The sequence below is a fragment of the Plasmodium yoelii genome (assembly GCF_900002385.2).
Source record: "Plasmodium yoelii strain 17X genome assembly, chromosome: 4".
NCBI lineage: Eukaryota > Apicomplexa > Aconoidasida > Haemosporida > Plasmodiidae > Plasmodium > Plasmodium yoelii.
Genome location: NC_036176.2, coordinates 406,281 through 422,459, shown reverse-complemented (window position 1 = coordinate 422,459; position 16,179 = coordinate 406,281). Strand labels below are relative to the sequence as shown.

The 16,179-nt window shown below is 22.7% G+C and overlaps 5 protein-coding genes across 5 annotated transcripts; 3 read left to right on the top strand and 2 right to left on the bottom strand.

Annotated features, from left to right (window-relative positions):
- Positions 1 to 1,856: 1,856 nt before the first annotated feature.
- On the top strand, positions 1,857 to 7,293 carry PY17X_0408300 (conserved Plasmodium protein, unknown function; the record flags this gene model as incomplete). The annotated part of the gene is made up of 7 exons (XM_022955066.1): positions 1,857 to 1,883; positions 2,089 to 2,156; positions 2,319 to 6,256; positions 6,476 to 6,528; positions 6,637 to 6,735; positions 6,849 to 6,973; positions 7,248 to 7,293. The coding sequence occupies 7 exons, from the start codon at positions 1,857 to 1,859 to the stop codon at positions 7,291 to 7,293; spliced, it is 4,356 nt and encodes a 1,451-aa protein (XP_022811546.1).
- Positions 7,294 to 7,587: 294 nt separating this feature from the next.
- On the bottom strand, positions 7,588 to 9,492 carry PY17X_0408200 (conserved Plasmodium protein, unknown function; the record flags this gene model as incomplete). Its single annotated transcript, XM_022955065.1, has 3 exons — positions 7,588 to 9,135; positions 9,222 to 9,265; positions 9,414 to 9,492. The coding sequence occupies 3 exons, from the start codon at positions 9,490 to 9,492 to the stop codon at positions 7,588 to 7,590; spliced, it is 1,671 nt and encodes a 556-aa protein (XP_022811545.1).
- Positions 9,493 to 10,524: 1,032 nt separating this feature from the next.
- Positions 10,525 to 12,214, top strand: PY17X_0408100 (spindle and kinetochore-associated protein 2, putative; the record flags this gene model as incomplete). Its single annotated transcript, XM_022955064.1, has 5 exons — positions 10,525 to 10,557; positions 10,765 to 11,483; positions 11,646 to 11,707; positions 11,873 to 11,927; positions 12,139 to 12,214. 5 exons carry the CDS (start codon positions 10,525 to 10,527, stop codon positions 12,212 to 12,214), a joined length of 945 nt encoding a protein of 314 aa, XP_022811544.1.
- A 614-nt stretch (positions 12,215 to 12,828) lies between these two features.
- Positions 12,829 to 13,842, top strand: PY17X_0408000 (ATP-dependent Clp protease proteolytic subunit; the record flags this gene model as incomplete). The annotated part of the gene is made up of 1 exon (XM_722217.2): positions 12,829 to 13,842. The coding sequence occupies one exon, from the start codon at positions 12,829 to 12,831 to the stop codon at positions 13,840 to 13,842; it is 1,014 nt and encodes a 337-aa protein (XP_727310.2).
- Positions 13,843 to 14,534: 692 nt separating this feature from the next.
- Positions 14,535 to 15,827, bottom strand: PY17X_0407900 (uncharacterized protein; the record flags this gene model as incomplete). The annotated part of the gene is made up of 1 exon (XM_722218.1): positions 14,535 to 15,827. One exon carries the CDS (start codon positions 15,825 to 15,827, stop codon positions 14,535 to 14,537), a length of 1,293 nt encoding a protein of 430 aa, XP_727311.1.
- Between the last annotated feature and the right edge of the window lie 352 nt (positions 15,828 to 16,179).

The window sequence follows — 16,179 nt, the reverse complement described above, 5'->3', positions numbered from 1 at the left end:
TATTTATTGTGGGTTTTATTTTATATACATAATTAATTATGCCAAATGTTTAAAAAAAAAAAAAAAAAAAAAAAATAATTTCCTTGTCATTAGGAATGTACTTGGGTGTTTTAATTTTGATAAGTTGCTCACGAAAAAAATTAATAAAGTCAAATTAAAAATATCAAAATGGTAAAAAAAATATCAAAATGGCAAAAAACATATCATATTAACATATACACGGATTAGTATAGTATGATGGTATTTCCTGTTTGTGGATATTTCTATGCTTATACATTTTTTTCATTTTTTATGCATACGTACATATACATATATTTTTTTTTTTTTTCTCCACCATGTTTAATTATGGATAGATAAAATAGCAAGCTTTAAATTTATGTATTATAAAATAGTGGAAAATGACAAAATTGAAAATATGAAATATGATAATTATATTATAGAGAAATTTATATATCCTTAATGAATGAACCTGTTCAAAAATAAATAAGATTTTATAATTTTACAAAAATGAGAAAACCATAATAATAACTTTATTTCTATATTTTATAAAAATTATTTGAAAAATAAGAAATTTTTATTTTCACCATAAACTATTTATATGCATGTTTTTTTTTTTTTTTTTTTTGCAAACATTAATTGTATTTCTATCACAAATTAAATAAAACAGACATACTATAAAAGGGTTTTATTATTATTTTATTCGATTTTGTTAATGTTTTGTTTTGGGTAAGGACAAAATTAAAAGTGTGTGTATAAAAAATATGCATTTTAGAAATAGGACAAATATAGTCATTTATTTTTCTCTTATTCGAAAATTATAAAATATCATGTAAATTTGAAAATTAAAAGTATGGAAAAAATTATTATTTTGACAAAATTACACACCTACACTCTTAACAAAAAAAAAAAAAAAAAATACAGACTATATATTCTCTGATATTCTATCTTTTATAATAACAAAAAAAGAGGAAAATTTATATGAAATTAAAAAATATATCTTTGCTATATCTTCTATTCAATTAATGAATATTTTTTTTTGTATACTCTCTATTAATGTATATTTTATTATGCAAAAAAAAAAAAAAAAAAAAAAAAATACTTAATGCATATACCATGTATATAAATAGGAAAAATATAAAATACTAAGGATGGGAAATCCTTTAAAATATTTAAAATAAAATAGAAAATATATATTTTTCTTATTTTTTGTATTTTTCTTTTTTGTTATTTTAATGTTTCATAGATATATCTTTTCTTTTATAACTTTTATTATCGCATTTCAAGGTTGCGTAGATTTATTGCGCAAATATGTAATACATAAGATAAAATTTTTTTTTTTAATTATAAAAAATAAAATGTGTCAAGGATATATAAAAAAAAAATATAATATTTCTCTTTTTAATGATATGAGAAAATTGTATTTTTAGTTCTAATAAATATTTATATATAAATAATATGCATGCGTGTACATACAAAATATACATAATATATGTGTATGTATTGTATGCACATCATAAGTGTGGGGTATATATATATATATAGTGGTTTTACCAATATATGATATAAATTTGTTTAGAAAAAGAAAAGAGAAAAATAAAAATAATAAATAACTATATGCATGTATGTATTTCTTTATTTTTAATAATATGTAGTCATTTGTAAAATATTTTTTTCGAAAAAAAAGAAATATTTTTGTTAGCATATAAATATATAGTTGTGCTTAAAATATTTCACCTTAATATTAATTTGTTTATTTTGTATACTCAACCTTTTCCATTACATATATACATATAAATAAATACATAAATACATATAAATAAATACATATAAGCTTTTTTAAATCTATATCTTTAATTATGAATGATGACCAAGAATCCGATCTTGTAAGTTTAAGCAAAAATATGTGTGCAAAAAATAAAAAAGACGAATATTTATTTATATATTTAATATTATCATGTTCTAAAAATGCAGTTATTTCTTCTATCTCATAAATATCACTATGTAGAAAAATAAAAATTGGTCAGAATTTGCATATGCTTATATATTTGTCTGCCTAAAATTTATTCATTTTTTTTTTTTTTTTTTTAGAAACTCGATCAATCGGTTACTAGCAATGGATTGTTTACCGTTATAGAACGGAAACCTCTTTCATCATTGTAATTAAAAAAAAAAAAAAAAAAAAAAAAATAAAAAAAAAAAAAAATAATATATGTGGACTTTTTCGAACATATAAGACATCATTTATTGATAATCTTCTAACACACATAGATACCTTATCGAGTTCGATAATTTTGTAACATTTTTTTTTTGATTTTTAGAGAAAATAACGAAAGTTTTAATGGAAATAATTATGGTGACCCTCTAAGCAATTCAATAGAGGGTTTATTAAAAAAGAAAGAAGTAGAAAATAATTCATATAATGATAATATTTGTGAAATATATAGATTAAATAGTTCTCAATTTTTAAACGATAATTGTGAAAATACAATTAGTAGAATAAGTTATGTAGATGATGATGTATCATCATTTTATGATTCTGAAAAAGAAAATGAACTTTATTTTGATAATGATATATCTACTTTAGGATCATGTTATTCTGCTTCTAGCCCATTCAAATCAAGGAATAAAAAAAGCAGAAATAGTTATGTAAGAAACACAAGACACAGTAATAGTTATGATAATACATATAATTTATATAAGGAAAAAGATTCTAAAAATAATGATTATGAAGAAGATGATGATGATGATAAAAATAACAAATATAGACGAAAAAAAGATAGAGATTACATTTTAAATTATTATAAAAAAGATGAAAAAGATGAAAGACATACATATAATGATCGATTAAATGATAACAGATTTAATGAAGAATTAATAGATTCCAAAAATAATAATGATGAAAAAGCAATTCGAATAAATAAAAATATATATAGAATTGTTAATTTAAATAAAACAGATAGTATTAATAAAGAAAATTTTATAAAAAGAATAACAAAAATAAGAAAAAGTATGATTAGAAATACGGGATATGATGATAATAAAATTAAACGAAGAGAAAACGGAAATTCTAACAACCCTGATTCAAAAGAGTTAAAAGAGTTAGACGAATTAAAAGATGTAGATGAAAATGATTATATAAAGGGTTTGTCTAAAATTTATTTTAATAATGAGTCAGGAAATTATGCAAATCATGCAAATCATGCAAATTATAATAGATTTAGTGAAGGCCATTTTTTAAAAAAATATAAAAATATTTCTCGATATAATAGTGATAAACGAGTTGGATATAAAGAATCTGATAGAGATCGAGAACATTTTATTTATTCTAATAATGATAGAAATTGTGAAGATTTTGAAAATGATTCGGATCATAACTATCTTAATTCAGAATATAAAAATAAAAATAAAAATAAATTTTATAATCATCCACACAATAATAATGAACAAAATGGACAAAATGGGCAAAACGAACAAAATAATGATTATAATAAATATATATATCATGAATACAATAATCGAGGTAATGATATAAATGAAAATATACAATATGATAAAAATATTAACAGAAATATTTATAGAAAAAATGTATTACCACAAAAATGTGAAAAATATGAAAAATATGGACAGTACGAAAGATATGACGAACCTGACCATTATGCAGGTGCCAAAATAAAACACTACAATAAAAATAGTCCAAGTATAAATGGAAATGATTGTAAGGATAGTTATATGTATAGAGATGAAAAGTATAGAGATGAAAATGGTAGAGATGAAAATGGTAGAGGTGAAAATGGTAGAGGTGAAAATGGTAGAGATGAAAAGAGTAGATATAAAAAGGGAAGCCATATTGAATATGGGGGAGAAAAGTATGGAAGTGGAGGTGATAAAATTTATTTTAATAGAAACAGTAAAGAATATTATTATATAAATGAAAGAGAAAATGATTCGTATAGATATGAAAGAGGTAATAAAAATTATGATGAATATAAAAATAATTATTATAAAAATTATTCTAATCATAATTCCAAAAAAATGTATAATAATATGGAATATGAATATGATGAAAATGAAAATGAAAATGAAAATATGTATGAAAGAGGAACACGAGGAAAGAGATTCGATTATGATCAAAACAATAATATCGAAGATGGTAACTATAATCAACAATTTCGAACAAGTTTAAAAAGCAAGGAATGTAATGATAATATGTATAGAAACAATAGTTACAATAATGAGAACGATCAAAATGATCCAAGTGAATTTTATTATCATAATCGAAATTCAGAAATGGAACATGGAAATAATTTATATAAAGACAATATACATAATTATCAGTATGATGATAAAATTATAAATGAAAACAAAAGAATCGATAATAATGATGATAATATTTGTAGTGACATGGAAAAAGGATATAGATATTCGAACGATAATAAAATGAAAGAAGAAAAACAAGCTCCATCATTTTTTAATAATTCCTATAATTTAAATGATAAGACACAATTAAATAATGAAAATCAACAAAATGGCCACCCACCGAATAATATAAGTCAACAAAATGGAGATGTTATTTCTACTATACCTTTGCCAACTGCTCATTTATCAACGACCCCTTTGCCAACGACCCCTTTGCCAACGACCCCTTTGCCAACTGCCCCTTTGTCAACGACACCTTTACCAACTGTTCCCATGTCTATTCCAACTATCCCCACTGTTGGGTCGGTTCCACTCGCTACCATTCCAGTACAGGGTGCAGTACAGGGTGTAGTACCGAGTGTAGTACCGGGTGTAGTACCTGGTGTAGTACCTGGTGCAGTACCGAGTGTAGTACCGAGTGCAATACCAAGTGTAGTACCGAGTGCAGTACCTGGTGCAGTACCTAGTGCAGTACCTAGTGCAGTACCTAGTGCAGTACCTGGTGCAGTAGCGATGCAGGGAATTCCATTGTCTAGTCAATTGCCGATAAATAGTGGTCTTTCAATACCTGGGCAAATTCCTATAAACCCAACGGAGATTCAAAGTGGAGACCAACAATCTCAGCTTAGTCAAGTAAATCCTGAACAACCAGTAAAACGAAAAAGAGGACGTCCAAAATTAAAAAAAACACCTGATGAAGTACAACAAAATGAAAATCAAAACAATATAACATCTTATCAAATGGGAAATATAAATAATGCAAACAACAATTTAATTAATGATATGAAACATCCTATGTATGTAACAACTTGCAATAATAATAATAATACTGCTACTACAAATAATAATAATAATAATTTAAATCCAGTTATAAATACAGGATATAATAATCATCTTGGACATACGATAACTAACCATTTAACTATTCCTATAGAACAACAAATACAACAAGCAGTTCTAAACCAAACCCAACAAGCAGTCCTAAATCAAACCCAACAAGCAGTCATAAATCAAACACATAGTCAATTATTAAATTATCAAATAAATAATTCTGGGCATCCATTAAGTGGGCAAATACCAGAATCAATAGCTCATCAATTAAGTCAACCAATTGGGCCATCATTAGTTCATCCATTAGTTTCACAAATAGATCAACATACAAATAACCAAATAAATAATAATATGAATCAGCAAGTATCACATCCTCTTATACAACCTATTAATCACACAATGAATATGAATGTAAATCAAAAATATAATCATCATATGTATGGAAATAGTAATATTAGCAATCCGATGAATCATGGAATGTATATGTTACCAAATATTGTAAATAATAACAGTTTAAATAATAACAGTTTAAATAATAACAATCTAAATAATAACAGTTTTAATCATAATAATAATTATAACATGAATGAAGATCAAATTGGACAAATGTATAACAACAGTTTTGATAAAGAAAATGGAAATATTTTAGATCCTAATATGTATTATAGAAATTTAGAACAAAATAAACAAAATAATGATCATAATTTGTGTGAAGAAGATAGAGATGAAAATGAATTTGCAAAAAATAATATAAAATATGCTCGATCAACAGTTAGCGAATCTGATGATAAACATTCTGATAAAGAAAATAAAAAGATTCACAAAAGACGTGGAAGACCAAGAAAATCAGATGTAGAATCTCAAGAGGATTATAAAAATGGAAAAAATAATTTTGGTGATGAATATAATAATAAGACTGATCGAAATAATGATAATGCACAAACTGAATCTCGAGAAGAATCTGGCTATTCAACTTTTGTTGATGAAAATAATAAAACTATTTCTTATCGTAAGTTAAACCGTGAAATAAGCTACTCCACCGAATGATAGAAATTTATTTGAGACCGGCGCCATATCCCCTGCCTTACATTATTTATGCTGCCTTACATTATTTATGCTGCCTTACATTATTTATGCTGCCTTACATTATTTATGCTGCCTTACATTATTTATGCTGCCTTACATTATTTATACTGCTTTACTTTTTATTATTTTTTTTTTTTTCAAGGCGTGGCTTACCATCCAGCAGATGCTGTGTGGGAGAAAATTTCCGGAGTCAAGGTAGGGTCATCTGCATTCTATGCAATTTATTTATGTTCTCTGTTATGTGCTCTTGTTTTATATTTTATATTTCTGGTTTTATATTTTTTATTTTTGATTCCTTCGAAGTTCGGTCCAATGATATTAACATCACAGAGCAGAACAACAAATGTCATTTTATCCAAAAAACGGTCAATTGAATTGGGAAACATTTTGCATAACCTTATAGTAAGAATCTCTTTAAAAAAAATGGATAAATACTACTTTAAAGATTCAACATATTTTGATGCAAATTATATTACCCCTTTATTTATTTGGTATTTTTTTTATTTGATTAATAGTATGGATACATATACAAAGGTGACAATGTGAGACTAACAATAGGAAAAGAATCAAAAAACGTTCAAAGTGGATCTTCATTTTTTTTACCTAGTTATAATGATTGTAGTATTCACAATGATGACGAGTAAGTTTTTCTTTCTCACCCCCAAAGATGACAGTCCATCCTTTGCCCTGTTTTGTTTGCCCTATTTTATTTGCCCTATTTTATTTGCCCTATTTTATTTGCCCTGTTCTATTTGCCTTGTTTTATTTGCCCTGTTTTGTTTGCCCTGTTTTGTTTGCCCTATTTTATTTGCCCTATTTTGTTTGCCTTGTTTTGTTTGCCCTGTTTTGTTTGCCCTGTTCTATTTTTCTGTCCATTTTGCCCATGGTATGCTTTACTTTCCCCCTTTTTGCAGAATGGGATCCGCCAAAATCTTTTTATGTTTTGTCTATCTAAATTAACACATTTTTAACTTAAAAGTTAAACATTTTTTTTCGGTTTTTTATGGTGAAAAATACCTCAATATGTAGGTATTTAATTATATTTTTGCATTTTGCATTTTACTTTTTTTTTTTTTTTTTTTTTTTATAATTATTAATAAACAATGTGTGAAAAATTAACCAAAGGTATAAAGTCGTTTAAATAAAAAAAAGAGCATTTTTAATTTTAACAAAACATTGTGTATGCACATTTAAAACAAATCAAGAAAAAAAAAGAAAAAGAAACAAACTGAAGAAGCAGATATATATAACTTGCTATGGCAAATCAGTTAGCACATATTTTTGAATTGAACAATAAGAATAAGAGTGTTTTATATTATTTCGAGATTTTAGTATAGTAAAACGAATAATATATCTATCTCTAATTTTATTAACAATTTTAATTTCTATGATAAAATCAAATTTATTATGTTTAGAACAAGAAAAAGGAATTTTAATTGGTTCACTTTTTTCAATATCTTTAATATTATTATTATTATTATCATCTATTTTTATATTATTTCCTAATTCGTATTCTGAATATTTTTGATCTTCATTTTCATAATAATTATAGCTAGACAAATCGCTAGATTGTTCACTATAATAATCTTGATTATTATTAATATTTTTCTGTAATGTTGTAGCATATTGTTTATTTTTTCGAGATACATAATTAGTGTTTTTATTATAAGGTTCGTTATCTATATTAATATTTTTATATATTTTGTCTTCATTATATGTTAATGTATTATTTATTTCTTGGGGTTCTTCTTTTTTGTTATCATAGATGTTAGTACCCCTTGATGTATCGGAAATTTCATTTTGAACATAATCGAATATAATTATCGATATTCCTAACAATTTTGAAATGATTTTGAATTCATGAATTAAATAAAAATAATAATTTTGGTTAGAAATATTCAAATTTTTTATTATGTTTGTAAAATTATATATACCTATACAGGTAATATTATTTAGACGATTATCATTTTCGGATTTATTTTTTGTGAAATAGTTTTTTTTTAATTGTAATAAAAAAGAAATAATTTCATTAAAATTTTGAATTCGTAATATATAAAAATTATTAAAAAAATCAGATTTTTGTTTTGGGTTTTTTTTTTCATGATTTAATTTTTCTGATATAATATTTTTAATTACAGTTACATCAAATATGTAACTAAAATAAATATAAACAACACTATGTGTAGACATGTTATTATTTCCAAAGGGGTATATAAAATTATATAATAAATTTATTAAAATTATTTTATTCATTTTAGCGTTATTTCCATAAAAAAAATATATTTGAGAATTTTCTATACCATTGTGTAGTAACTTATTTAACGAAATGCAATTAGTATTTATTGTTTTTCTTATTTTTAATTGCTTTTTCATAAAATTGGAATATATTAAAAAATATTTCTCTAATTGATTTTCTACACAATAATAATTTTTTTTTTCATTTTCAACATCCTCTTTTTTACTAATCCAGCTTTCTGTGCAACTTTTTAAAATTGAATTATTGAATTTTTTTATATTCTCTTTAACATTTTTTTCACTATTTTTATAATGGTAACTATTTGAAGAAGAATATGATGAAATTGATATTTTAGACCTATCCGAAAAATCACTTTCCGAATTATCTGAATCGTCTGAAATTTCCTTATTTCCACAATAATGTTCTACATCGCTAAATGAATAAAAATCGTTTGCAATTATTTTATTTTTTATCAAACTGTTTGGTCTTTCATCTTCTTCTGTATTGTTTATGCCTAAATCGTTTACGTGATATTTAAATATTTCATCTTGTATTAGTTCTATTTCCTACAAACAAAATGTAGTGCATACATATATACAAACGTATGCACGTATGAACATATATACAAACGTATGAACATGTATATGCTGACCTCGAATTCTAAGTCTTCTAAATAATATGTACTTATTTTTTCAACTAAAAAGGGGGGAATATATACAAAATAAAGCCAATAAAATAATGTATATATAAACAATTTTAATAAAATAGCATAAATCTATATGTAATATTAATGCATGTATTTTCCTTATTGTCACATTTATTTATCTGAAAATTTAAAATATACCTGTATTTAAATTACTTTCATATAGTTTTTTTTTTATTTTTTGAGGAATGTTTAAATATTCTATGTCAGGCTTATCCATCTTGGTAATCCTTTAATATCGTAAAAATGCTTATTTTCATATTCATTTTTTTTTTTGTATTTTTTTATATTAACTCATATCTTTGAGCTTTAAATATAACTAAGTAAAATGTATTTGCCTAAAAGCAATTTGAATTACACTATTTGTTCATTACATGTGTGGAATAAATATATCACCTTTTATTCTGTATATTTTTTATTATATTTATTTAACATTTATTTAACATTTATTTAGCATTTATTTAGTATTTATTTAATATTTATATAATATTTATATAATATTTATTTTTTTTATTTAAATTTTACTATAAGTCTAATGGTTATCAATATAACAAATAAAGTAAAAAGCCATTCATTTCAATGCAATTCCAATAAGGATTTTACAAAAATATAATTTATATATATGTATATGTATGTATATAATATATAACAAAACAAAACACGAATAGCCATATATAATTCCTTGTATATAAAAGAGAGCAATATATACAAAGTAATAGTATATCCTTATCATAATGCATAATAAATATGTATTACTTTAACAAATGCACACATATTGTGTGTAAATATTCATATTTTTTTTTTTTTTTTTATTTGGCTGCATTTAATGTATGTATTTTCCAGCCAAAATAAATGTTTATTCCATTTTATTATGTACAAATTTTTTTTTTTTTTTTTCAGCTAGCCAATTTTGTTAATATATGTAATATTTTTTGTTATATATATAACAAAATTGTATATCTTACGTAATAACGTATAATGCCTTTATTATTTTAGATCTGTATTGTCAATAATATTAAAAAAAGAAGAGAAAACAATATTTAAGAATGGCATAAAATTCGTATAATATTAGTTAGCCCTTAATACCATAGTCATCATGCTCTTAATTTTGTAAAAAAAAAAATATATATATATTTCGCTTAGATCAAAGTTGGAACATATATATTGCCTTATAAATAAATATGCATTACACATGTCTATGCATATATAAATATTACCCATAATAGAAAACATAACAATTTGAAAGATCAATATGGAGTTGTCAATAGATGCCTTAAAAGAAAAGGTAACTTCAAAAAATATAATAATAAACAATAAAATAACAAAGTGTAATAACAAAATAGGAATATAAAGTTATGGTTTTTATAAAGTATGCATAATTTTTGTGTGATTTTATTTTTATCGGTTGATATATGTATATTAAAAATAAAAATGTGTATCTATAAATCGTTTAAATTATTTTAATTCACACTATTGGCTACCACTTTTTTAGTTTCTGAGCATGAACAGCGATATTGAACTTATAGAAATGAAGTTGAAAGATGAAATGTGTAAAATTTATGAAGATGAAATAAATCCACTTTTAATTTTAAATGATTTTGAAAATATAAAAAATGAAATAAATAAAATAAATAAAGAATTAGACATATTGTATGAACGTAAAAAAATGAGCATAAATTATATGCATAGACAAATGCAAAATTATAATTTTTTGTTAAATCTAGAAAATGATTTAAATATTCCTTCAAAAAATTTTAACACTTATCATAATTCAGAAATTATACTTAATAACTTTTTTTATGATAATATTAAAAATTTTTTATTAAATATTAATTATGATGAAATTAAAGAATTAATAGGTTTAAATTATCAACAAAAATGTATAGATAATACAGGTGTTAATTTCAATGATGAAATAAATAATACTATGACTAATGATATGCTAAATTCTAAAAATTTTGCAACTGATTCAGGAATGTTTAACAATAATGATACACAAAATACCAAATCAAAAGATATGGAAAACAAATTATTAAATAATAGTACTTGTGGGGATGATAATAAAAATTCCAATGATAAGGAAAGTATGTTTATTCCAATTGACGATAATACATTTCAAACAGTTCCTTTATTAATTCGAAGAAGGGCTAAGCTCGATGATATTAATTTAATATACAAAGCTTTATATGATATAGCCATGAAAAAGGGAAGGTTATATATTAAGAAAGAATTACAACATTCATTATTTGCTTATTTATTCACATATTTGTGTGCTACTTTATTTTATTTCCCGCATATTACACACAAACAAGATAATAATTGGGCATATATTGCGTTTTTCATTTAAATATTATATTTTTTTTCACTTTTTAGCTGCCTTCCTGTGGAAAGATCAGAATTGACTCAAATGAACTTGCAAGTTTTTGGGCAAACAGGTTTTTACATTAATAAAAAAATCAAAAAGATATGTTCATATATGCAATATACACATTTCGATGTGCTTATTAACAAATCGTAATTTTGTTAATTTTGTTAATTTTGTTAATTTTGTTAATTTTTTATTGACAAATCATAATTTACGCTATTTTTTATGGGTGTAGGAGAGGCAAAAATAGCTACGTTGAGATATTTAAAAATTGTTGAAGTTATTAACAAGTAATAAAATAAATGATGGAACATATTTGCTCAAATTTGTTTGTTACATGCTATTTTATTCGTATTATTTTCGCATTTTAATTTGGTATAGATACTAGCAATTCGTTGGTATAATAGTTTTTTTCTAGCTACTACTAATGAGTGATGTTGGCTATGCATCTTATCGAATTTTTATATATATTTACTCGTTTGTTCGTTTTATTGAATTTAGAACCGGTTCTGTGAAGCTATTAAACTGCGCAGGGTTAAAGAAAAAGAAGAAAAGGAAAATCTGCCAGTTTAGGTAAAAGCATACAGGAGAAACAATATCGAGCCATCATATATACATAATAATATTATATATTAAAATGATAATATATATGGAGGAATAAATTGGCTGTTTTTGTGGAAATGTATTAAAGCAAATAAACTATATTATCGCATAATATATCTAATATAATTTTGTGTTTTTTATTCTATATATGCTTTATTTTTGTTTTATTATTTTTTTTAATGTTTTTTATTTTTCGTATATAACTTATATATTTCATAGCATATGTAATAAACGTTTTGTTTTTTTTCTTATTTCTAATTATCGGAAATAAAATATGAATTTTTTTAAATTGGAATAATATATTTGCAGCATGTTAAGCAAATAAAACAGTGTACAAAAAAAGGAATGGAAAGCAAATGAATATATCTATTATGCATATTATGCATATTATACATATATTATACATATTATATAATTATATATATTATATACATTATATATATTATATATATATATATATGTGTGCAAGTATATGATACTTTTTTTCCAAATTGGTTCTTTTAAACAAGTTTAAGTTATTTTGATAAAAATTAAATGGTTTTCTTTTTTATTTATATTTCTTATATGTCTTCATTTAAACTTATAGAAATGATATATTTAATATTGTTCACATTTTTGATCTTAATAAAAAATAATACAATTGAAGCAAAACCAAATTTAAAGAAACCAAACACTTTAACGTTTATAAATTTATCAAATACAAATTTATTTGAAAAACAAAAAAAAAGGATAAAAGAAAAGATTAGTATTCAAAATTGTAAATGTAATTTATTAACAAATGATGATATAATAAATAAAAATATAGAAGAAGATGTAAATGAAATAAATAATGTAAAAAATATTTCCGAAAATTTCGATAAAACTAAAGTTAATATAAATAATGATGTTACAAAAATAGATCAAGAGGAGGAAAGTAAAATCAGACAAAATGCGATGGAAAAAATGGTAGAAAAAATGGTAGAAAAAATATTGAAAAAAAAGAAATACAAAAAATTGGAAAAATTATTATGTTGTAATAATAGTATTAAAGATATGAAAAAAAATATAAAATTATATTTTTTTAAAAAAAGAATAATATATTTAACAGATGAAATAAATAAAAAAACATCAGATGAACTTATTAAGCAATTATTATATTTAGATAATATAAATCATAATGATATAAAAATATATATTAATTCTCCTGGTGGTTCAATAAATGAAGGTTTAGCAATTTTAGATATTTTTAATTATATAAAATCAGATATACAAACAATATCATTTGGTTTAGTAGCCTCAATGGCTTCTGTAATTTTAGCAAGTGGAAAAAAAGGAAAAAGGAAATCGTTTCCAAATTGTCGAATTATGATACATCAACCATTAGGAAATGCATTTGGTCATCCTCATGATATTGAAATACAAACAAAAGAAATTCTTTATCTTAAAAAACTTTTATATTATTATTTATCAAAATTTACAAATCAAAATGAACAAACAATTGAAAAAAATTCAGACAGAGATTATTATATGAATTCCTTCGAAGCAAAAAAATATGGAATTATTGATCAAGTCATTGAAACTAAATTACCACATCCTTATTTTACTGACCTAACCGAGAATTGATATAATTTTTTTTTTTTTCTAATTTAAACAAAATATTAAATATGACATTTTTATAAATATTTTATTTAAACTATACATTTGAATATAAAATCTTGGGGGTTTATGTTTTAACTACATATATGTAAAGGTATCATATTATTTTTTTTTTTTTTTTTGTCTTTAATTGAACTTATTTAAACTAATTTGTTCTTTTTGTTTAAAAATAATAAATTTTTTTTAGCATTTAAAAATAATAAATATTTTTTAACCGATATTTTAACCTATAGTTTAATCTAAGTTTATATTTTTTAAGAAAACAATTTATTAAATTAATTTTTTGAGACAATATTTTTTTTTTTAAATAATTTCACAGGATTGTAAAAAAAAAAAAAAAAAAAAAAAAAAAGTGGGATAAATAAAATGATAAAACTAAGCACACACACACACACACAATATATATATAGAGAGAGAATAAAAAATATTGCAAATTTTATTTAAATTAAGAAATATTAAGAATTTAAAAACATTAATTAATAATAAATTACGAGTTAAAAATTAATGTTCCTTCATTATATACTTATCTTGTTATTATTTTTATTTTTATTTTTATTTTCATATATAGGGTTAATCAAGATAAGTGTAGATAATCATATAAATATAAAAAAAAAAAAAAAATTAAGACAAAAAATAAAAATGTATATTAATTGGGGATATTATTCTGTAGGCAAATTGATGGCGTTTTGCTCGCCACTTTCAATTGTATATTTCTCAGTGTAGTCACCACCATTTTGGGCAATTCCACTATCATGTTCATGATCTTGTGTCGAAACAGTTTTGTGAAAATAAGTGTCTTCTCGTGCATATATTATTTGGTGTATGTCATTTATAAGTATGGAATCATTGTTTGTTTGATGACATAACAATTCTAAAAATCTTAATTTATTATAATAAAAATTTTTTTCAAAAATAATAATTTTTTTTTCACATTGTTCTTCTTGTAATTTATTTTGTAATAATATAATTTCTTGATTTTTATTTTCTAATATATTTTTTAATTTTTTATTTTGTTCAATTAAAGATATATTATCTTTTACATTTTCTGAAATGCTATTTTTATTATAATAAGATAATATAGAACCTTGTGAATTTAATTTGTTAGTACTTGATAATCTATTATTTATTTTATTTGTTGTATCATTCACAATTGTTGATAATTTTTTTTTTGGTAAATTTGTATCCTTAGAAATATGAGAATTATTATATTTAATGCTTGTATTTGTTAAATTATTATGTTTTTCATTTTTTTTTAAATCTTTTCGACTTAAGCTTCTACTATGATAATTATGAGAATGAATATTGTTGTTGATTTGGCTGTTCTTCATGTTAGTATTAGATTGATAATTTATTGATCTCCTTGAATTTGGGATTGAATTTGTATCGTTATTATTATGGCAAGTAATATCTGCATTATTTTTTGAGCTATTTGAAATTATTTTATCTTTTATAATATTTAAATCAACTTTTGCCCAATCTGGCATATAATTATTTAAAAGCTTATAATCACCTCTTTCTCCTAATATACATATTTTTCTTCTTTCCATAGCATCATAATTAGCTATTTGTTCATTATTATAATCAACAAGTCTTTCAAAAAATGCTTTAAACCATTGTAGGAATTCTAAGTTATCTTGATATTTTCCTTTTATAAGTTTATCTATATCCATATGTTTTTTTATTCCTATTTTATTAAAAACACTTTGTATTAATTTATAATTTACTATACATTCATATTCCATTTTTGCATTCCATTTTGCTTTATGTAAAACGGATTTATTTGGAAATAATATGTCTAATAATTGTATATATATTGCTCCGTTTGAACATTGCTCAATTTTTGTAATATTTAATTTTAGAAAACTGTTTACCCATTCTATTAGTTCTTTTCGACTTACAACAAATCCAGAATCCATGTTTCCAAATGATAATGTTTCTTTCTCTTCATGCATAATTTATTTTTTTCTTCTCAGCTTTTGTTTCACAAGCTCATTTAGCACACCTTTACTTGTATCGTGTTATGCAATTGTGAGGGTTGTTATAAAGGTTGTTATTTAGCTATTTTATTTAGCTATTTTATTTAGCTATTTTATTTTGCTATTTTGTTTTGCTATTTTGTTTTGCTATTTTGTTTTGCTTTATTTTTTTCTACCTTTTAGCGGACTACTTTATGTACATCGTCATTTCTGCCCACCTACATGTACATACACAAATTGGCGGTGTTATTAATTTTTTTTTAAAATCGCTTTAAATTTTTTTTTTTTTTTTTTTTTTTTTTCGCTACAATTATTTAGACAAAATGCT